The 23,740-nt window shown below is 47.0% G+C and overlaps 1 protein-coding gene across 1 annotated transcript in view; it reads left to right on the forward strand.

The window, feature by feature from the left end:
- Positions 1 to 23,740, forward strand: part of GNAI3 (G protein subunit alpha i3) — a 32,203-nt gene that overhangs the window by 5,905 nt on the left and 2,558 nt on the right. The window contains exons 2-6 of the mRNA XM_074925784.1: positions 11,108 to 11,150; positions 11,263 to 11,404; positions 13,473 to 13,630; positions 20,179 to 20,307; positions 22,789 to 22,918. Coding sequence (XP_074781885.1) covers positions 11,108 to 11,150; positions 11,263 to 11,404; positions 13,473 to 13,630; positions 20,179 to 20,307; positions 22,789 to 22,918 — 602 coding nt within the window. The remainder of the gene's footprint in view (positions 1 to 11,107; positions 11,151 to 11,262; positions 11,405 to 13,472; positions 13,631 to 20,178; positions 20,308 to 22,788; positions 22,919 to 23,740) is intronic.

Genomic DNA, 23,740 nt, shown 5'->3' on the forward strand with positions numbered 1-23,740 from the left:
AACTTTTAAGCAACTATAGCTGTAAAGGCACGATGCTCCCCACTTCAGATACGTAAGACGCTTGTTCCTCAGGCAAGTGGGTCAAACAGTGTCTCTTAATGACTTCAACAGGGTTTGCATTTGAAATGACTGACAGATGATGATTATTTTTCATAAACTGGGTGGCGAGGCTCAGGTGATACCCTGCCTCTGTGCCGTCCCCTTTTGTTCCCCCGCGGGTACCAGTGATGGCGGTGATCCGATGCCTGTCTCTTATTTCATGTTTTCTCAGTTGGTGTTTAGTAACTTCTCTGCCTTGTTTAACCTTCTCTGGTTACAAGGGTGGCACTGGCTGGGTTTTCTTTAAAAACAAACAACGAGCAGGATCCAAACTCTGGGGTGAGCAGAGGCGCCGGTGGAGCTCAGCCTCCTGTAGTTTTGTGTTTTTGGGGTCTCCGTCCACCACGAACTCCCTCGTGTTTGAGGAATGAGCTTTTCCCTCAGTGGGAGAACTGACAGTCTGTTCCCCACCCAGCTGCTTATTTTGATAAGTGTTTTTAACAGCTCAGGACTGTTGTCCCTGCATCAAATTCAGTGGATGTTTGACTTTTTAAAAACAGGCACATCACAAAAAGAAACTTGATACTTGGGAGATCAGGCTAATGAAAATCTTTTCCAAGCTGCTCCCTTCCTGCTGTTCCCTCCCCTTCCAAGTCATCTGTTGCTTTCTGATATAACTCCTATTTTATAGGCCTTGCTTGGCTGTTTCTCTGTTGTCTTCCACCCAGACTAGTATCCAGTCAGATCAGGTGGTGCCTTTTTTTATCCGGTATCTCTGAGAGCATCCCCTTGTGCGAATCCTGCCTGACAAGGATTGGTATTACTGGGTTATTCCATGGCATTTGGAGGATGAAAAAGCTGCTGTGGAGTGCATCTTCAGGATGACTCTGGTGACAGGTTAGGGAGGATGTTTGCTGTGCTTGTGACATGCTGCAGCACTTCACTGGAAGCTGCTTCTCATGCTTGAGCTTAGGTCTGAACATAAAAACGTGGGTCTGAACGTAAGGAGCTGTCGGTGAGAAAGGGGTGCCTGGGAGGGCCAGCCAGGAGAGATGTTCATTTGATCTTCAGCCAAAAGACACATCGCAGCAGCGTGTTGTGTATCAGTGGGTGTCTTGAGTCCACACTGCTCAACAGCAGGTGCAATTAGTTTAAAACACTCCCAGGAGTGTTGCTCAAAGAGCTGCAAAACCAACTGCAAACAGAAGTCCTGGGCTGGCTCTTTGCTGGGTAGCTTAAAATGCAACAGAGGGGACTTTTCTGAAGAGAAGGTGTTTGCAGCTGATTTCAGACAGGATTTGAATGCTTTGATTGGGGAGGAGGGATCTCGGGGCTCCCTTGGTGAACATTTAGGATGCAGGTTGCTGGCGATGGTGCAGGTGGTTACAGCATCCTACCACGAGTGTAGCTGGTGCTGGCTTCGCAGAGAAGAGGCACAGCTGGTATTTATGATTCTCACCCTTGGGCCAGTTGGCCACTTCAAGGGGAGAATGAAAGGCTTCATTTCCACCAGGGAAATGTTTTCTCCTGCGTTTGGGTTCGTGGCTCTCAGCAGTTTCGGCTGTGACAGCCCTTCTCTTCTCCCCCATGCTAGTGGTGTCAGAGTCAGGATTAGGTAATGCGGCTGTTAGCATCCCTCTTCTCAATCTGATTTGAACTTTGATTTGATTCTGGCCACGGATGAAAATACTTTTTTATAGAAGAAATTATTTGTATCAAAGGTGAAAAGGGACGTTGCCGAAGTTCAGGATGTTCATGCTGTCACCCGGGTACTCTCGCACACTGGCCTTGCAGTTTGAGTGCAGAAGACCTCCCCTGTAAGACCAGTGTCCTGTATTCACCAGAAGTCTTGCTTGTGGAGTCACTTCTTTGGCATTTATTGTGCTTGAGGCATGACAGGGGAGGAACATCAGCACTTGGTGTCTGTCCACTTCACCGCTACGAGTGGTTGTAAACCAGTTGTTCTCTTAGTTGTGCCTCTGCAGGTTTATGTTATCATTAAGATCTAGTGCAACAGTCATTCAAGAATGGGGAAAAACACCCAGAAGTCTGACTGTCTTCCAATACTAGCCTTTTTTCATTTTTCCAGTTTCTATCTTTAATTTTATAAGGAAAAGAACTCTTAACCTCTTCAATTTTGTAATTGCATGATTTTGTGGCTATTTCTGCAGCTCCTTAAGCAATTTCTAGGTGACGTCGATGGCCACTCAGATCTGTGTGTGGGTGACAGTGCGTTGGAAGGCAGCTAGCTCCACCAGCCCGGTGTTTCCCAGTGGTCGGCCTGACTGGTGCAGAATTCCTGGGGGTATTTCAGTCTTTTGAATGGTCACGGGATGTTTTTAGCCACCCTCCAGTGTGAAGCAGAGCTGGCGCTTTGAACTCAGCATTTCTCAGTCCCTGGCTGCCGTTAGGCTGTGGTGTGGTACGGTGTCTGCTTTAAGTGCTGCAAATTAAATGGGTTGCTGGTCTCTCCCCGTGCTGGCACAGACTCCCTGGCATCCTCTCTTGGTTTGATCGATGTGCCTTGGCCTCGGCGCTGCCCTGTGTGGAGGCAGTTGCCATGCCAAGCACTCGAAGGCTTGCTCTTCTGAGGCACCCGTTAAAAACCTCTGCAAAAAGCTTTAAGACAATTGTTACGTGTTCGAAGCCTTGAAGTAATACAAGGGTAATGCCCTAAAAGTTTCAAGGCAAAAAGAAAAAGGCTTGTAAAACATAATGCTTGGGTGCTCAGGGGTTAATGCTCATCACTGAGGCATTTACAGTTTTATGGTTTCAAGTCTTACAGCTCTCTGGCTTATGCAAACATTTTAAGGCTGAATGATATATGTAAGACTAATTGTTTCCCTGATATTTTTCCTATGGGGACGTTATTAGATTCATATGGAAAATAAATGCAATTGCATGCAGCATGAAGTGCCTGCGATCTGTTGTGAGCGTGTGAAAGCAAAGTGGAAACGTGCAGCTCCTCGGCGTGTACCGCAGGGTGAGTCGCGGGCTGGGCTGGCCAGAGCCACCCGGACACGGCTCTTGCGTTGTCTCCATGTTGGGAAATCCTCCTCCAGGGCTGCTGCTGTTCCTGGGCATCTTCCAGGTACCTTCTGGGCAGAAAAGCTGTATCAGCTGCAGCCCAGGTAAGCCGGCAGGCAAAGCAGTATGGTGCGTTTTGTTGGAAGGCCTGTTGAAGGGATCCTAGGGCTCGTGTGACTTCCGATTTCAAAATGACATTCCTTAAACAACCCTCTGTTTTCATTTCATCCAAAGGCAGCGACAACTTGAAGTGATTTGTCCTGTTACATTGGCTCTTCTTACCTCCAAAGTTAAGCTTTAGTCAGGCCATATGCCCTATTTTATTTGTATATATTGTTTTTTCTGATGTGTGGTTATTCTTGTGAAAGTGTAAGTGTCAGCCTAAGCTGTCCTGGTTCCTGTTTACTTTTCCAACAATAGCTGCCTGTTTGAGGCCCTGTGGTATGACGCCACTCCTCTCTCTAAAGTGGTTTTTTTCCCTTTTTCCTGATTCCCAGCGCAGCTCTTTTGCTGCATTTGATTCTGCAGTTTGTTGAACCCCTCTTGGACTTGTGATATCTAAGACCTTTCCAGGGCTGCATTGAAATAAAAAAATCCTGACGGGGCAGATGGGAGGACTGTTAGCAGGGATGGCAGCTTGCCCTTGCTTAGAAATACATATACAAGAAGGTGGGGATGTCAGGGTTTGAGTTCAGCATGATAAGGTTGAAAACCAGGAAGGAAGAGGACATGATAGTTCAGCTTTCCAGAAATGTGGCTGCCCAGGTACAAGGGCTACAGGAGGGGTGTGGGCTGTCCGAGAGCCTTTCCAGGTGGAATACAAACCAGGAGGGCAGCGTTGTGGAAAATGACCTTAGGAGTGTGTTTGTGTGTAAGGGTAAGCATTCGTAGCCTTGCTAGGGTGGGATGTTGGATAAATGTTGACAAAAGGAAACATCTGTTTTATCAGGGAGATATCCAGCGGGGTTTATGATGATTTGAATCGCTCCTGCTCCATGCTTTGCAATGGCTCCCTTGATATTTTAGGGGCTGGACTCCCCAACAGCTTTGTCATGTTGTTGCTTTGGGCCCTTTTTAGTCTGTCGGAGGGGAGATTGTTCAGTTTGGGGTTTTGCAGGTGGGCTGTAAGCACAGCCAGGCCATTCGGTGTCACTTCACAGCTGCACCTTAGCAGGAAAGGGTCGTGTTGTCTTCCCAGGTCTGTAACTCAGCCCTGCAACTTCGTGTTCTTCAAGTAAAGTGTCTGGGGTTATTCCTGAGCTGTTTAAGAGGGAATATTGGAAACACTGAGAAATTCCCGTGGATTTCAGAGTTCAGCAAGGGTTGCAGCATCACCCTGCCTCAGGAATGGTCTGGCAAAGTTTCTGCCAAACCCCTGCTGAGATTTTAAAGCTGATACAGGCTGTTGCTGTAGTTACAAGCTGTGCATGCTCTCCTCTAGAGGCTAGAAATCAGAAACATGTCAGTCTGTTAATTTTTGTGTTCCTCGCTTGTACTTTAATGGATATTCCAGGTGCATCTCTTCTGTGTAAGAATTTTTCAGCAGTGACCTGGTTTCTTTTCAGAAACTTGCAGATGCTGCAGGGTTTTTCCCTTTAAATGAGGGGTGGGAAATTCCTCACCTGAAGTACAATTTAATGCAGTTTTGATACGGCTTCAGAAGAAACGCACTTAAGATTTGTTAGTACTTTCAGAAACAGCGAACTGGTGCTCATGTCTGGAAGACGTAGGTAGTCTTTGACCTACCTTCCTTGTGAATTAGTAACTGGTTTAAAAGCAAACATTTTATCCGGAGTGTAGTTGCGTAGACCTGTAATTCAGAGTCTAGGCTGTGTTTTGGTAGCTTGTTTCCCTGTAATCTCCAGCATGTGGACATGCTGAGTTGCTTGGCTTCCCACCTCCTGCTCCAGGAAGGCCTCTGGCTTCCTTAGGGGAAGTGCTTGGGTGATAATTTCCCCCCTTTGTATGCATCCGCTCTCCCAGGGCCAATACTAACATGGCTTGAAAGCTGCTCAGGTTCCTTCCCCATCCAGAGGGGAAAAAGGGATCTGGTTGTCGGGCTTGGTACCCTTCGGCCAGGAGGGAGTTGAGCGTTGTCAGGTGGTGCCAAGCTCTCCCCTAAGTGCTTGGGGTGTTACTTGGATGGTTTGGGGTTTGCAGGAGCTGCAGACTCCTGGCTGGGGCTGGTTTCTGGAGGGAAGGGCTGCTAGCTGGAGGACGTGGTGGAAAGCAAGGACTCCACTGAATTTTTTGTGGAGTGTGCATCGATCAAGTGGGGCAAGCCACTACGACAAAAAGCAGCAAGTGCTTAGCTGCTCTTTGTGTCTAGGGTGTGCAAGCAGAGCTGTGGGATAGATAGGTTCCTTGCTGCTAATTTGGGAAAAGTGAAGTTAAGACTTCTGAAACAATTTTTCCATGGAGTTACAACATCCCCGTTTAGGTCAGCCTCGGTTTCTTGTGACGAAATGTGATCCCTGTGTAGTTGTGCTAACTGGAGCAAAAAGGAAAGGTTTGCTTTTCCTTTTACAGTGAGAAACATCCCAGTAATGCTCTGACTTTCATATTTTTTGAACCCAGTAAGATATGGTGTCATATTTCATGATTTCTGAACTCTTTCTAGCTCCCCATCTGGTCCGTGCCTGCAGTCCCAGAGGCTGGGTGCTTTGCCTGCAGAGTCCGTAAGAATTTCAGTGTAACTCTATCCACTTGCACTTGTCATCTTGATTTCTAATGCGAAGAATCGGTTTTCTGTAGGTTGGAGCACTGTTTCAGTAGCATTTAAATTCCTACTCTTTTTTTTTTTTCTCCCCCTACTGAAGGTACTTGACTGAAGGTTTAAGCCACACTGTAAGTGTAAACAACCTGTATCAGGGTAAATGAAGCTGCATGATAGCAGGCAACAAATGGTGCAGATTAAAAGCTGTTTACCAAGTAGGTCTAATATGGATCTCTTTATGCAAACCCTTTACAGCCACTCTAGTGAGTTGGAAAAAGGAAAATAGCAGCTGGTGCGGTGTGTACATCTGCAAATGTTTAGAGAAGTTTCAAGTGTCAGAGAACAGAAGTGAGACCTGGAGATGTTGAAGCTAGAGCTGGAAAGTAAGAGTAGAATGCAAATGGTTGTGGACCTTGTCTGGGGTGGGGGAGTAAAGAGTAAAAGCATAGGCACAATGTGAGAGAGGCCCCTGAAAAAAGCCTTATGCTGTGTGGGAGGATGTGGTACAGGTATCTCGGAATAGACCAGGGCAATGTTAATGCTTTTTTTTCCTGAGCAATTGAGATGAGACTGTGCCTGACATTGGCCATCTCATTGGCAAGCAGCTGCCACCCCAGCAGGAGCTCCCAGCAAATGACTACGGAGCTGGAGGGCAGACGTTTTTAAATGACTGTTTAATGAGGTACCTTGTCTGGATGGCTCTTGCAAGAGCAGAGAGTGAGCCTAGGAGAGGACCTGGAACATCAAGAAAAACTCCTTTAGGAGGTGGTGACTTACTGCTTGGCCGTGCCTCTGTAGCTGTGACTGCTAATAGCGTCTGCTGTAGGAGCCAGCTCTGGGTTGTATGTTGGTAAGGAGAGAGGTTTAGAGGTTGTGGGTCACTATTTCCTACCTCTGCTAGTCCCTTAGAAGTAATAGGGTGAGTAACCTCTGAGAGTGTAGATCGCTGCTCCTCTAAACTCCACTGAAGTGTGGGGGGGTTGGAAATGAGAAGGGAAAGAGTTAACTGAACGTGGTTTGAATTAGTGTTGTATAACCAACTTGGCTATGTTGTCATGGCATAATTGTATCTGATACTGTTTTGTCAGTCAAATGACAGGTAGTACAAGTTCAGCATTGCCTGCTGCAGCAGCAGATTATTTTAAGATAATCTAAGGAGGAAATGACAGCAAATATGACGACGAGCAATAAAACCCAAAGAGGTTACATTCAAAAGTTGCTTCTAAACTCCTGCTCTTGGGACTGGGTTGAACACTGCTGGTTTAGGGCACAGAAGCTTTCAAATCACAGCACTTTAATCCAGAGAATGTGGAGGATGGCTGTGGAAAAGAAAAAATGAGGTTTTGTGTTCCTCACCAGGGTGGAAGTGCTGAGTCTATAGAGCATTAACGTTTTTACATCTGACCACAAATGCTGCCGTGCTGAGCGCCTGAGAAGCTATATCAGGAGCACACAAATACTCCCAAGCCCTTCCTGATGCCATCTCTGTTAAAATCCGTGCCAGCCGGAGGAGAGGCACAGACATCTTGGCAGCTGGGAGAAGAGGCGATAACAAAAGAAAAGCCGCCTGCTGAAGGGAAGGATGTTTCCTGCAAGCTGCTGGTTTCAGACAGAGTCTCGCCCTGCTGGCATAGTGTGCTTCAGGCCCTGGGATTTGCTTGGGTGGAAGGTGTTAACTCCAACATCTGAGCAGATTTTGGAGGATTCTCCTTAAAATGTGCTTCACTTTTCATCCTGGTTAATGCTTCCTGAATGGCTTTGAAAGTGGAATCTAGTCTACTTGAGCCTTGAACTGGCAATAGCTTTTCTTTTAAGGCTTGAGGGAAGGGAAAAAAAAAAAAATTTTGAATTGCCTTATGCTTAGGAATAACTTAAAAGTTGAAATTGTTCAGTTTGCAGACATGCAGCTTGGCAGCCTGGAAGTATTTTGTTATGAGAGGCTCTAATCTGGTAATACTTCAACCTAAACTAAAGGCTAATTGATTTAAATTGCACTACATGCCCTATCTTGGAAACAGTTCTCCTACTGTGCAGGGCAGCTGTTAGTGTTACAGTCCCTTGAGGGGGATGTCGAGACAGATAAACTCTAGGCAGTATCTGAGCAATCAGCATTTAAAGGTGCTGGTGCTCTTAGATGTATATCCCGGCTGTGGCACCCCCAGGAGCTGGGCAGGAGAGGCACTGGGTACTTGTTTGTTGAACACCAGCATGTTTCTCGTGTTGCCTCTCTCTTCTCTTGTGCAAAATGGATCCAAAGAAGCAGAAATCCTTGTCCAGCCACCCTGCGATGGAGATTCAACCCCGTGACACCTGCAAATGGGTTTAACGAATTAAGGCACCGTTTGACTTGAGTTTCCTCCCGTTTGGCAGCTTGAGGACCTGCCATGAAAGTGCTTGTCCGACTGTGAAAGCTCTTGCTGTGTGAAGAGGCTGGTTTGCATCTGCTCTGTTTGGCCGCCAAGAGCTGTAAAAATACGTGGCTGTTTGTTTGGTTTGAAGTTGTCTTAAGTGCAAATAGGAAATGCACCTTCAGCTTGAAAATGACCTTGTCTGATGTTGGGGAAACTTTCTGTTGTAATTTAATACCTTGAGGATTCCTGAGGATCCATTGCTAACATCTGGGAACTGACCGGGGTGAACTTGGGAGTGGAAATACAAGTGGATGGCTGTAAAGGCTGCATTGTCCTCGTGCAGTCCTGATGTGCCAACAACAGGGCTGGGCTCAGGTTGGCACAACGTGTTCGTCGCTGGTGAATGAGCTGCTTGTATCTGGCTGTTGTGTAACCGTTCAGGAAGCAGCAGTTGTGTTTGCTCCTTCCCAGCCACAGCTGTAACCTGCACCTTAATGGTCCTGCCAGTGCTTTTAATTCCTTTATCAGCCAAAAGGGTTTTCCTAGTGAAACTGGAAAACAAACCCGAAGGAATGTGAAATAAGCAGGCAAAAAGGTGTACAAAGGTCCAAGCAAGGGAATAATTCATATCCATCACAAACCGTACAAAGTGACCTCTTCAGGGATTTGATTTCCTGGTTCCTCTGCTGATCTGACATGAAGTTGTGAGACAGAAGTGAATTCTGCTTTTTAAAAAGCACTGCTGCTGTCACACCCTGTTTGTGAAAGTAGGTGCTGCTCCTAGGAGCTGGCCTTCTTGAGGCCTTAGGGATGTGGGAATGAAACTGGAACATGGTGTTGTCCTCTCTGGGTGTTGCAAGAGGCTTGGGAAGATCTTTCCTGGAAGCCATGTTTCCCAAAGAAAACACCAGAAAGCTTTTCTGCCTTTTTTTTTTTTTTTTTTTCTGGAGAAGTATGCCGCAGCCTGACCCTGGCATTCCTGAAAGCTGTTTTGGGTTTTTTTGTTTTGTTTTTTTTTTTTCCCCTGTTGGTCTGATAATCTAAAAATAATTTTTCTCTTCCAACAAAGCTCGCCTTGCTTGTAGCAGTGCCGTTCTGGGTTAGTACACTGTGTTGTGTAGGCTCTGCAGGCTGGGACATCTGGTGCCTTGATGCTGGAAGCGAATGGGAGCTTGGGTCTTTTCGTCCATCCAGGATCTCTCGAGTCATATAGCCAAATCCAGGCAGGCTCGACTTCATTCCTTTGCCCTCAGCAAACCCAGTTCTGCAGCTCAGCGTGAGCCTTTTTGGCTGTGGAACCCTGAAGCCACTGGCTGGTCAGGCTCCTCCGCAGTGACCTCCTGGTGTTGTGGTCACGGGAGGTAGAGTAACCCAGGACCTGCGCTTCTGCTGACACGCAGTAACGCCGTGTGTGCCTTTTACATGCTTCATGGCTGGGACATGGCTGCTGCTGACTGCACAGCTCTGGAAACCGTGATAACGGGGTGGTTTTGAATCCCAGAGGAGGCGTCTGCTGCACCAAGCCCTGTCAGCTGCTGCACGGGTGGGCAAAGGTGGCTCCTGCCTCGTGCCTGTGGGAGGGGGACGCTGTTTGTGAGTGCTCTGTGGTTCGAGAGAAAAAGCTGTGAAAAACAGATTAAGTAGCTGTTATTTTGCAGACAGACAGGGATAACTCAGCCCCCCCCAGGTCTGCAGAGATTTGGCAAGCCAGGTTTCTCTGCCTTTCTTTGAAGGAAGGCTGTTTGCAGTGCAGGGCCAAGTGCCACAGCCTGCAGGTCTGATATTTCAGCTGGAAATCATCCTGTGGCGAGGGCTCATTTCTGAGCTAAACCTGTGGGTCTCTTTATCCTCAGTTTCCCAGAATAACAATCCTTGTATTGTGGGGAATGATAGAGAATAGAGCTTGTTAATCAATTAAAATTTGCCTTGCATGTTCTGTGGATAGATGTGTATGGGTGTGCCACCGCAAAGATCCCCGAGTTGTCTGGTGGCTGTGGGAACCAGCCTTGGCAGTGGGAGGGTTAGAGCAGGAGCCCATGACCTGCTGGTGATTCAGACACCATAGTTGCCACTTCAAGTCTAGACAGGTATCTTCTTTGAATTTTGCCGGAGCTGTTTAAGAGGTATCTAGCTCAGGAGTGATATCCCTGTGCACTACGCACCAGCAGTGGGTTGTGGGAGTGCACTTAGTCTTTCCTCTGTAGGGAAAAAAAGTATTAGTTTGAATGACTGTGGGTAACATGTGGCTGACTTTGTGCTAAGTGGACAAGAGAACTTCCAAGATCCATTTTTGGGGTTCCTGCTCTGCCATAGTAACATATTTCTGGGCTTGAATGTCTTAAACTGCTTCACCTGGATCTGCAAGAGCAATTTGTGTGTGCTTTTGAGCTCTGTTCTGGGTCTACTTCCCCTCCACTGTATATCACACAAGATTGCTTCTGAATCTGATGTTCCTCGTAAAAATGCTCCGGGATCTGTGATTAACATCCACCTGGTTATTTAAGGCTAATGCTTTTATCTTGCACAGCTCAGTAATGGTGGGCAGCAGCTGATGGCGTCGATGCACTTAACTGTCAGGCTGCCTTGGACTGTAGTTACTGAGCTGGAAGAGAGGGCTGGCAGATAGTCTCTTAGATAAATCCTTGTCCCAGTTTTTCAGACCTAGCCCCAATGATCTAGAAGTGTACTCTGGAAACTCAGAAATTCTAGTTTGTTTGTTTGTTTTTTAACAGATGAATGCACAATGGCTGTCAGCATCTGTAAATAAAACCCAGGAGGGAGGTACCTGTGGCTGTGCTCTTCAGTGATCCCTCCCGAGGGGCTGGGACCGCTGCGGTGGAGCTCTGAGCAGTGCACAAGAAATATCTTACTCCAGACCCCATCAACTTCTGAGTGGGAACTGGAAGGAGTACATTCTGCTTTTCCTTTGAATTTCATGTGATTTGCTAACTAGAATATTTCTGTGCTTTTTCAGGTGCTGGAGAGTCTGGGAAAAGCACCATTGTGAAGCAGATGAAGTAAGTGAGAGTGCAGGCGTGTAAACTTCATTTTTGTATGAGATGAAATAAAAAAAAAATCTGCGGTGCCCTTCTGGTTTGGCTTGGGAATGATAACTTGGTTTTCTTCCAGGATTATTCATGAGGATGGCTACTCAGAGGAAGAATGCAAACAATATAAAGTGGTTGTCTACAGCAATACTATCCAGTCCATCATTGCAATCATAAGAGCCATGGGAAGGCTAAAGATAGACTTTGGGGAAGTTGCCAGAGCAGTAAGTATTTCACTTATTTCTCTTAGTCTGAGTCTGTGCTGTGAATTGTGTTAATGAATCCTAGAAATTCAGTCCCCTTACAGTGGAAATATGTTTCTTACAAGATACAGAAGCAAAAGACCTTTCATAATCTTTAACATATTAGCAGTACAAAGTGTCAAGTATTTTACTGAGGTTGCAGGTAAGAAACTTCAGTATTTTAAATGCTAAAAAAAAAATAATCCCCAAACCTTTGTCTAAACTATTTGAACTTTTAACAAAATTCTCAGATTTGGTTTAAAGTGCTTCGCATCGCTCTTCAGTAGGGTTTCACAGTATTGTGCCAGTTAATCTTTAAGATGAACCAAATAAATTTTAATCATTTTCACTACTTGTAATTGTCCTTTGAGTTTTGGGGGGTTTGAGGCCCTGCTTTTCCTTGCACATCTAGTTCTGCTGATTACTTGGGCTGTTACTGGTGTTTACCTCCAACACTTCAAGATGGGAGGGATTGAAATGGCAAAGGCTTGACCCCTGTGACGTTGACGAAAGCACAGACAGAATGGGAAGTCTGGGACTCCTGAAAATGGGTAGGAGAAAGGAATTGTGTGTATCAGTTAGGACAGTGGCTGCACAGCCTGTGACTCTTTCTATCTGGCACTAATTCCTTGTGCTTACAATTAATAGATGGTAAGTGAAGTAACCTAATCTGTTTCTTTGTGATGCAACCACAGATATTTTGAATTTACGATACAAAGCATCCTGGCTGAAGGGCATATCTTCACTTGCATGTTAACCTAGGCTGCTCTTCAACCGCTGCTCCGAATCCTCCCTGGTGTTCCCCTCCACATTTCCTCTGTGCTTGATCTCAGCCTAAGTAAGGTAGCTGGAAGGAGGAAGATTAAAATCCCAAGTTCCTTTCTCACTTGACCTGCCCAGGCTTATCTGGCTTCTTAAAAGCAGAACATGAAACACGTGCCAAGAATTTGCTCATGCCCAATCCACGCTGAAGGGCAAACAATTTGCCACACTTTCTTAGAAAAAGACCAAGGGTAACCAAATCAACTGTCTGGCAGCAAACCACAGCAGTGACCTGTCAGCATACCCATAAGTGCTCTACCTGCAAAGAGCCATAACTGAGGTCCACCTCTGTTGTGGCAGTTCAGACCTTGATTAAGTTAAGTGCCCGTGGCTTGTGCTAGGGAGGTGCCCTTTGGAGTAGCATGTCAACTTGACTCTTGCCCAAGCTTAGGTACGTGCTGGGTGGTACAGTTTAAGGCTCAAGTGAGAGGAGCCAATGTTGGGAGGAGACAGTCTGAAGCTGAGAACTTGCTTGGATAGTGAAAGGTCTCTTACATCTCCTGAAAGGATGCTGGTAGATCTGATCAATGTAGAAATAAACATCGGTGTGGGATGTAGGTCAGCCTGTTTTTCACTTTTAAAACCTGCTTGTTGAGGTCCTACTCTAAGACTTCTGAGAAGAATTTTTTGTGCTCTAGGGCAAACGTTCAAATCCTGATCAGTCCATCCCATCTCCTGATGAAACGGTTTATTAAGAAATCTCTCTCTCTCTTACTTCTGCCAGCTATAGCAGCAGGTGGGCAGTCCTCAAAGCTTTAAACCTATAATCATCCAAAGCTTCCTTGTGATACCGAATTTTTCCTTGTTGCCATACTGTACAAGACTATAACAGAGGTTTTCCAGTTTAAAAACTATTATTTATTGTTTAGTTATGGTTATAGTGGCACATTGGCATGCTTACCTGTTCTCTGAGGCGTTGTGCCAGGTTACTGACATGTCGTGTTTCTGATGTGGATGCTGCCTGTTACTTTGGAGCGGTGAATCTGCTGTGCCACCCGTGATCGGTGCATCTCGTCCCACGGGCTTGGAGCTTCTTGCCCAGCATTTGCCTTTCTGACTGCAGGAGAAAAATGACTTGATTTAGGGGAGAAAACTGGATGGACAACAGGAGAGAGGGGACTGTGATTGCTTATTGCTGCAGCCCCTAGGATCGTTACTTGATACGAAACCTCCCTGTCACTTGTAAAGGTGTGTACATCCTAACTTGTTTTGTCTTCCCCTCTTGCAGGACGATGCCCGTCAGTTGTTTGTATTAGCTGGAAGCGCAGAGGAAGGCGTGATGACTGCCGAGCTCGCTGGCGTGATTAAGCGGTTATGGAGAGATGCTGGAGTTCAGGCTTGCTTCAGCAGATCCAGAGAATATCAGCTTAACGACTCTGCATCATAGTAAGAAACTGTTACCAGCTTCTGGGCTCTTGCCAGCTAAGCAAACGGGGTTCAGAACGGGCCGGTGTGACTGCAGGCAGGGTGGCACGTGGGTGGTGAGGGTCCCCTTCAGAGGGGGCGGATGGAAACCTGAGTCTAACTGGTTTACACGGGGCTCACAGGGTGACTCAGCATTTCAGCTCATCAAAATCAGTTCTACTGTTTTTATCTTCCCTGTCTGTGGTATTGGGAAAAACCCCACATTCCTTATTCTGTGCCTAGGTGAATTTGCCAGTCTGTTTTCAGTGGAAGAATAATGCATTAAAATGGCTTGTTACAGCAGGTGATCAGCCACGTCACCTTCATTATCCCTACAGGAAGGCGTTAACACTGCCTGAAACCGAGCTCCTGATTAAACTACCAAATTTCTGATGAGCAACAATTTCCAATAGTGGGATCTTGTGATATTGGCAGATCAATGTTCACATAGTTGTTCTCCTTAACAGCTCTCACTGCACTTCAGTTCCTGTGCCTGACACCACACAGGCAGCGCTGCAGGCTAGCTATAAACCTGCTTATTGTTCTGTTTCTAAAATGCACACAATTGCTTAACAATTGGAAAGTTATGACTAGATAAATAGGCTGCTGCTGGCTGGTTAATGAGAATTTTGACTAAATGCCTCATGTATTTCCAAGAGGCAGGTTAGTGCAGGGAGGGGAAACTATTTCTTTTAATGAGCAAAACAGTTGTTGCTGCTTGCTTTTTTTTTAACAAAAGTAGTCATGTGCTTGGAGTCTCTAGAACAAATATTTGAAACTCTGAAAGGATGACTTTGGGGTTAAGTGTGCCTCCTGATGTCCAGCTGAAAACCTGTCTCAAATTAGCCAAGTTTTAAGCCTTTGAAAAATTAGTTTGGAAGTGCTTTGTAAAGGAACTTTAGATGTGTCACAGCTCGGTTGCCTGCAGGCTCTTTCTGTGCAGAGCATATTTTAGCTTGAAAATAAGAATTTTTCTAAATTTGTAACACCTTGGCAGGCTATCATGGGTTTAGATCAAGGTGAGTTGACAAGAGGAGGCTTTCTCAGATTTGCGTGTGCCTTTACAGCATGCAGGGAGGAAACTTCATATTCAAAGGGATTAAAAAGGATAGATGAGGAGGATGAATGAGGGAATAATTTATTGAAAAGATATGGAGAAGGGAAGGAAGGCTGAAGGACTTCTTGAGCAGAGGATTTAGAGCAGAAGGCATGAGTGGTTGAGTGGAGCTTGAGGAAGCTAAAGATGGGGAACATGGCTTTGTGGTCTTGATGGTCAGCTTTGAAAGAGAAGAATTGAAGGCAGGCTGGGGAAGACAGGGTAGAAAGGGGTCAGAAGCAGAGCAGATTGGGAGGAAAGGACATTGATGTGCTTTAGTAGGTGCCCACTTGTCCTGACTGCCCTCCGGAGACTGGATTTCAGAGGGTTATTCCTGTTCCTGAATATCTGCAGCTCACTCGTGTCCAGTTACTGGTTCGTGTGGGCACAGCTGCTGTGACGAATGGCTGTCATGGGCTGGTGTCACATCTGCGTGGGAGAGAGATTGCAGCCCGATGACCTGTGTGTCACTTTTGATAAGTGCATCAGAGAATTTTGCTTCCTGTCCTAAGACCACAGGAAGTTGCACTAAAGCAGCATCATTTTCCATCTGTTGCCCAGCGGCTTGGCAATCAGGAAATGCTGCAAGTTGGTGCCTTTTAACTGCACGATCGTGTTCTGCATTAAAACCTGCAGGACCCCCGTCGTACCAGCTGTCCAGATGAGCATTCAGTCAGTATTGTTTCTTCTCTGCTCCACGTGTGGCTCCTGAGCTGCCTTATCTTCTGGTGTTAAGCAATTAGTTCCCTTGTCCATGCTTATAGGAGGGATGTCTTGCAGTCCCTTGTGGTGGTTGTGAAGGTCCTGGCATTTGTTGCAGTTCTCCTTGGGGGAATTTCACTTCCCTGCTCCTTTCAATATCTCCTACAAACAGGACTGAAACTTCAGGGTTAGCAGTCTTTATAAATACATGCCCCATTTGAGATGACTGGTTTTTCCAGCTAAAATTCAGTCTTGTGCTGTGTTTCAAGCCTGGTTCTGGCTGACTGGGTGCTGTTTGTTGCTTCACATCAGACCACGAGACCTCTGCTGAGAAACCCAGAACGGGGGAAAAACCAGAGGAACGTATGAATGATTGCTTATGAAAATTAGGTGGCATCAAGAATGAGGGTGCTGTGGCAGAACGCCAAGGTTTTCAGGGCAGCGCTGAATTGTTCTGAAAACTTTTTCTTCCTGCTGTTTCCTGCCTTTTCGAGCACTACTTCCCCTTGTGCAGGCAGGGATCCTGCCCGTCAGAGCTGCCCTGGCAGGCAGGAGGCCGGGTGGGAGGAGAGGAGGCAACTGTAATAACGGGGTGTCATAATGCAAACACAGCGAGCACCCAAAGATAACCACTTGTGACACTAATCCAAGTGATCTGTCACGAAATCGTAGTGGTTTATGTGTTTTCTTTAAGAACAGCTGAGTAACTCTTGGTCTAAACTGGATGTTCAAGCACTAGTGTAAACACTCAGTGTATTCTCCAGGCACCAGCTGATAATATCCCTTTAGCAACCACCCTGTTCTTGGTGTGCTATTGCAAACATCTACATTTCTACTTGCCTTATTGCAACTTCTCATTTTTCTTATGCTGTGAGCAAATGGCTCTGTACCTCATACCCCCCCCCCCCCACCCATCTCGAGTCAGTGCTGTGGAAAAGCGTTTTGGACCTTTGTGCACAATTCTTGGTGCAATAGCTACGAAGAACAAAAACCTGTTTGCTGGTGTGGCAGCGGGGGTGCTGAGGCATGTTGCTGTCTCGCACATCTCTTAATTACCTCTATCTGATACTTGGAAATGTCAGCAAGCAGATAATGCTTTAAAGTATTTTAGTTGCTGGTTTCGCTACTTTTTTTTCGAAGTTCATGCAGATACCAGTCTGCAGATGCTGTAGGTAATTATCTGCAGTCTCACAGGCAATTAGCATAGTTTCTGATCAACTATATTCTGGCATATCTTGTCTTGTTCCCAAGTGGCAGTTTTGGCCTGAATTCCCTGACATGATGCTGGATAAAACCTGGATTACTTCTATGTGGGTTTTTTCTCCCTTTTGCTTTCAAGCACTAGCTTGCAGGGCATTGTCCTCCTGCTGCTTTCTTGTGATTCCCCTCGAGTAGCACCACCTTGGGATCACAGCTCGGGTTTTTGGAGTGAGCTTTTTCACCTGTAAGTCTGTGCTGCAGACTGGGGGTCTATCTTAGCAGGCCCAGATAAGCATTCAAATTGATAAAGGTAAAAGACAACATTCCTTTTTCCTGGAGATCTTGCTCTGTTACCTTGTTTTCTGTGCTGCTTAATCTGCCAAAATCCAGCTAAACATGAGGAGATGGGGGAAGCAGATTTCTGCAAAAGAGATGCATTTCTTAAATATAGGTTTCACCAGGTCTTCACTTGTTTTCTTCTTGCTGCAGGAAGTCCTGCCTAGAGATGATTAATTCTGGATGTGGGAAGAATACTGTTTGTGTTTTCAGACTGGCACAGGTGCTTGTGATAATATTTCTTGAAAGCTTGGTGTTGGCTGCACATCTGACCCACCTGGGTACCAAACCTGCATCTTTCTGCCCTCTTGTCTCCTCTCCCTGGCAAGGGCTGGCTTTTGTTTGCTGCTCTGCCTTCAGGCATGATGGTGACAGCCCCTCCTTCCCGTAGCTCAGGCTGCAGATAGCTGTTCATAATAAATGCTTTGTATGAATCTTTCAGAGCTTTCAGAGCCATTTTTGGCCTTGAAAGCATTCTTTTCCAGCGCTAAAAGGAAACATGACTGAATTGTTAGGAAAATACCATTCCAGGGTTCATGTGAGCGTGTGGAGGAGGGGAACTCTGTTATCTTCACCAAGTGAACACTGTCCACTTCAGAGCATCTTCCTCCTGCAGTCCCTGTTTCCTAGAGCAGTCTGAGCATGAGATGGGCTGACACTCAATCTGGCAGGTTTTCTGACCAGACTGGAATTACAGATCCTTGCACACGCAGGTATTGAACCAGTGCCAGCCTGGCACACGATGTCCTGGGAGGGCTTGAAGTGTCACTAAGACAAACAGGAGTTATGCTGTAGGCTTTTGGTCAGCTTGTTTTTGTACTCCAGTTCTCATTTTAAGGGGGGGGGGGGGGGGAACAAAACAAAACCATCTTTTTGCAAGGTGGTGTTGAAGCATGAGAAATAGCTGGCTCTGTAAACACAAGGATCCAAGGTGGGGAACAAGTGTTGCAACCTCAGCGGATGAAGGAAGCCTTGGTGGTGAGGGAGATTGTGAAAAGGGATTCAAACTGTGTGGGATATATTGAGATTCAGTAAGGTATATGTTTTCAGTTCCTGAAACAATATTTGTGGGGAACATCTTTAAACTCTGACAGACTGTGGTTATGAGTTGCTCAAAACCATGACCCTCAGACTGTGCTTTTCCAGTTGGGGTGGTGTATGTTGGTTTGGTTTTTTTCCCAAGTTCCACTAAATCTGTATGTGGTAGAGGGGAAACAGTCTGCACGGGGGCTGGGCTCTGAGCCTGGCTTTGTTGGGTGGGTCTCCTCTGCCCAGAAAGTCAACTGCCTCCTGTGAGGCGAGGGTGGCTGGAGGAAGCTGTGTGCACGTGCGCTTGGGCGGCTCTTCTGCAGAGAAATCCCCTGCTTGGGCATTTCCATGGGATTTACCATTTGAATCTCTCTGGAATTAGTCTAGCAAAGCTTATTTTTAAGGCAGCTTGCGGTTAGAGCCTTGCTTAATCTGATACACCTTGTTCCCTGATTGATGTGCAAGTGTTCGAGTGGCACTTTGCAATTCATTTGGTGGGAGTTGCCTGACTCCATTCACTCCTCACTGGCTGCCTAAAGAGCCTTAAGTAGGAATTATACCACTTTCACTGCCCAAACTTCTGATGCTGAAAGCTGGCAATTAGGAGCAGATGCTTTACAGCTTCAGCTTTGAACATTTATCACTTCAGTGGTACGGGGCAGCTGTGTGACCTGTACCAAAGCCAAGCTGGTAGGAGCTGCTGGGTCAGTTCTTAGGTAGCACTGCCATCAGCTTTTGAACCACCATATCCCAGCTAAACTCCTACTGATCTGAAAAAGGGGGGATGTGGGTGTGGGAATCCGGACATGTTATTTATAACAGAAACCCTGTGAAGGTAAGTACCTTCCAAATTCTATTTCACTGAGCTGAAACTAAAGCCAGTCCCAAGTGTAAGTTTTGGGTGCTGCATTTCTGGTCAAAGAGCAGTGCACAAACCTGTCATCCCACTGAAGAGGAGAGGAGTTGGCCCTTTCTGGGCTAAAACCACTTGTAGATACCAGCTCTGTGAGAAAAGCCCCGCGGCACTGGGCGAGCACGGGCAGGAGGCTGGCAGGTAGGCTGGATTCTTCTGGGGTTTAGAAAATAGGTCAGTGCTCTGCAAATGTGCTGGCAGTCCTGGCCGGAGGAGGTGCTGAGGCTGACGGAGGAGGGAGATCTTGCTCAGTATGTTGCCTGCTCGGTGACGAAGGCAGGTGGAAATTTGGGGTTCCTGGCACAGCCTTCAGGCATGCGCCGTGCAGGAAGGTGCGATCCCTGGCTGAAGAGATCTGTGGGGATAACGTCTGGCTGGGAGGGCGGGGTTATTACACCAGTGTAGAGCCATTGCACCACTAAAATCTCCCGGTTATGCAGTACGGTATTGATTAAAAACCCCTCCTGATAAAGACGTGGCTGGTCCCCTCCCAACAGAGCTGGAGCAATCCTCGTCCCCTTTGCGGAAGCAGGGGGCCGTTGCCTTCCCCTTAACAGGAAAAATGAGCTCTGAGGTGTTTCTGGCTGGAGTGGGACTTCTGACGCTGCTGGAAATGATGTATACCTCTTACTTATGTGCCCAATAGCCGAACTTCAAAGGGAATCTGCTGTAGCTGGAATTAGTTGGGGTCTTGATGGGTGCGTTGCCTCGGTGCCGCAGAGAAGCAGCTTCCCCCGGCGGCCGTGCCGTCGGGCAGCTGGCGAGCGGAGGGTTCGTTCGCTGCTGCTAGAGGAGGGGAATGAACCTGCTTGTGTCAGGGCTAGTTCTTGACGCTTAATTCTTTCCTCCTGGTTCATTTGATGTATTCTTGCCCTTTCAAAGCGAGCCGCTGGATTTATTGCCTTGTGCTTTGATGCGAAAGACCTTGACTCCTTTGAATTGCCCCAAGAGATACCAGTCTTGGCATGGCTTCTGCATCAGCAGCGCTTCTTATCGGGCGGCGCTCCCCAGCTAGCTGAACTCTACCCAGCACACAAGGTCATATGGGGAGGGGTTAAAAAAACCCCACCAAATCAACCCTGGGATAGACCCAAGGGTGGTTTTGTTGGGTTTTTTTTTCTGCATGTTTGAGGTTTGTACTATGTGAAGATGATGAATAAATTGTGTGATGACTTTCTTCTGCAGTTTATAAAAGATTCATGGCAAGCAAGCAAACTAAAAAAAGCGCATCTTGTGTTGTCTCTTCTGGTTTAGTTACCTAAATGACTTGGATAGAATATCCCAGCCGACCTATATTCCGACTCAGCAGGATGTTTTGCGGACCAGAGTTAAAACTACAGGCATTGTGGAAACTCACTTCACCTTCAAGGACCTGTACTTCAAGTAAGTGAAGGGCAGCGCTTGTCCCCGTGGACTGCGGGTGATGTCTTCAGTGCGTGGTGGGGGCGGTAGGTCCCACACCTGCGCTGTAAAAATGCCTTGCCCTGTTTTTAACTGTCCTCCTTGCCTCCGTTACACTCCCTCTCTACTGGCATTGCACACTGGAGATACCGGTTTGACCTTTATTTGCCTTCTTCTGTTCTTTTCAGCTGCTTTTATGTTGGAATCGCAGACACAGGTACTGGCTGCTTGTTTACAGGATTAAAAAACCAATATATATATACTAAAAGGACACTGACTGCTGGATTTTGAGTTTGAATTTAACCCCTTCCTTTGAAGCGGGAGACGGGAGCTCTCCCCACAGTCACGGTGGTGGCTCTGGGCTGCATGGTGTTCTCCACGAAGCTGTAGGTGACTGTGCTGACTGACACTTGCTGCAGAGCAGGAGCGGGGCATGCCCAAAGCGTGCTGGGGACTGGCTGCCTTTGTGTGACACCTCAGAGGATGGCGCTGGCCCGTCCTCTCTGCCTTCTAAATTCAGTCCTAGCAGGGCTCAGGTATCGAGCCTTGTCTTGGCAGTGTCCCTTTACGTATCACTAATCGAGCTCCCTCTAACCCGCATAGCGGCTGCTAGCCTGCAGTTTAGCTCTCCTCCCTGCTCTTCATCTGCTCATTAGAAAATCCTCGCTTTGGATCCCGAGCGTGCTCCTGACAAACAGCCTGGAGCCCTGTGGGGTTGGGTATTTGTGTCCTGTAATGTAGATGTAGGAGAACTTAGCACCTGTATCTTGGGTGACTTCACTTTGTCTGTGGCAGTGTTTTTAAGTCTTCGTTGCTCACAGCCTTTAAATAAGCATTTGTTTGCTTATTTTTAGTTTGTGTTTGGAGTTTGAAAGAGCCGTAACAAATCCAAGTGTTGCTTATAAAATCTGATTTGTTTGCACGCTTTTTTGGGAGAATAGTAGCATTTTGGTTTCTGAACTGTCTTAACTTATGAACCATTTTAACAAAAAGGCCTAAACACTTCGCATCACTGAGCTATTTACATGGCTTCTGGTTCATCCAGGGGAAAAAAAAAACCTTGTCTTTTGGTCGTGCTGTATTAGGATTAGCATTTCCAGCTGCAGTGTAGGGTGCTCATCAAAAATCATCACGTCTGACTAATGGAAGAGTGAGCTGGAGGTAGCAGGCATATTGGGTTTAATCGTTATAACCCCTCTTTTAAAGTGAAATGGCTGAGTGCTCGCAGGCGTGTCTCCCTGATGCAAAGAGGGAGAATTGCTCTTTCCCAAGCCTGCCCGGAGTCATTGATCATGTGCAGAGCCTGAGACACGAGGTGTCTCGTCTTGGAGGGATTTGCACCACAAAGGAAAGCATTAATACGTCTTAAACCCTGCAGCTGCCACCTTTCCCGCGATGGAAGCCTTGATGTTAAATCTCAGACATTAATAACGGGCTGAGGTACCTCAGCAGAACTGTGACTCGAATTTGGATTAGCTCGGCGAAGCCGGGTTGTCGGGGATGCTGTTCCTTTCCAGATGTCTCTGCGCTAACAGCAGAGAGTAATGGCAAATGATACGTGCTAAGTAAATAGCCTGTATCCTCCCCGAGATTTTCATCTTTCCTCCCGCGGTCCGCAGGGACGGTTTACGTTAATCAGAAGATTGGAGTGAGCTGAATGGTGCTTCTGGCTGCCTTGTTTGGCGTCATTAAATTGCATTGCTTTTGGGCCACCCTGGGCAGCTTCTCTCTTGTCTGCCTGTTTGCTCTGATAACAAATCAATGTTTATGATTTTCGTAGCTCTTGGATATTGACTTCTCTCTGGCTTGATTTAATTAAGTCACAGTCAATCAGAACATTCTGGGCAATCCTGCTTCTTCATCAAAATATTTTGGTGAGCAGGGTGTTGCAACTGTCCAAGATGCCTTTTTTTTTATAGACAGAAATTCTGTAAGAAACTCTACAGCCTTTAAACCTCAGTAGCTTACAGATTTTTTTTTTCAAATACATAAAACTGTTCCTTAACCTCATTAATTTTTTTCTGCGTCCCAGAAGTAGCATGCAGGTAGTATGTTCCAGATAATCCTTTGTCAGATGCAGTGTAAATTAACTGGAAGAGCTATGAGTAGGTGTTTGGAGTCCAGTCAAGCAAATGGATTGTTGCTAAGGAAATAGGAGACAGAGAACAAAATAAGCATGCCCTGGTGAATCAGCAGACTTCTGGATAGTGATGTAGGTAACATCTAGTTCTTCCTGCTGAAACTGTTCTAAAGAAAAGAATTCTGGTTTTAAAATCCACTCTCCTGAGGAAGGGAGGGCTCGGAGTTCCTGGCCTTGCTGCTGGAAGGCTGTGTACCTGTTTTCCCCAAAATTCTGCTTGTTTGAGAGTCCTTAGCTGAGCCTCCTCCATCGGCTGTGAGCGGTGTGGTGGCTGGGGAGGGAGATCTGTGTAGCTCCTGAGATGGTTCTTCTGCCTCTCCCAGGATGTTTGATGTTGGCGGCCAACGGTCGGAGCGAAAGAAGTGGATCCACTGCTTTGAAGGCGTGACAGCGATAATTTTCTGTGTGGCCCTCAGCGATTATGACCTTGTCTTGGCTGAGGATGAGGAAATGGTATGTTATGGAGGAGTTACCAGTGCCTGGCTGTGTGGTGCTGGAGGAGAAGGGAGGTGGAATCCTGGGGTGGGCATGTCTCTGGCTTGCTCCCTTGTTACAGTTGTCCAGGGGCTGTGAAGATGAGCAGTTCCTTGCAGCAGCCTGCAGTATCTTCCCCCAGAAACTGATAAACATAATCACAGAATTATTCAAGTTGGAAAAGCCCCTCGGGATCATCGAGTCCAACCCTCAGCCCAACTCTACAAAGTTCTCCTCTACCCCACATCCCCCCCACAGCTCATCCAAACGGCCCTTAAACCCCCCCAGGGATGGGGACTCCCCCCTCCCTGGGCAGCCTGTTCCACTCTCTGACCACTCTTGCTGGGAAACATATTTTCCCTCATGTCCAGCCTAAACCCCCCCTGTTGCAGTTTCCAGCCGTTCCCTCTTGTCCTGTCCCTGATCCCCTGGGAGCAGAGCCCAGCCCCAGCCTCTCTGCAATGTCCTGTCAGGAGCTGCAGAGAGGGATGAGGGCTCCCCTCAGCCTCCTCCTCCTCACACTGAACACTCCCAGCTCCTTCCCTGGCTCCTCACAGGATTTATTCTCCAGGCCCTTCCCCAGCCTCGTTGCCCTCCTCTGCCCTCGCTCCAGCCCCTCCAGATCTCTCTCGTGTTGAGGTGCCCAAACCTGGACACAACGCTCCAGGTGTGGCCTCACCAGTGCCGAGCACAGGGGGACTGTCACCTCCCTGCTCCTGCTATGCATCAATGAGATTTTTCTCCAGGCCCTGCTTACAGAGAGGAGCCGGTTCCCCTAGGTGCGAGTACCTCTGGAGAGGA

The sequence above is a fragment of the Athene noctua genome, chromosome 23 (genome assembly GCF_965140245.1).
Source record: "Athene noctua chromosome 23, bAthNoc1.hap1.1, whole genome shotgun sequence".
In the NCBI taxonomy this organism is placed as follows: Eukaryota; Metazoa; Chordata; class Aves; order Strigiformes; family Strigidae; genus Athene; species Athene noctua.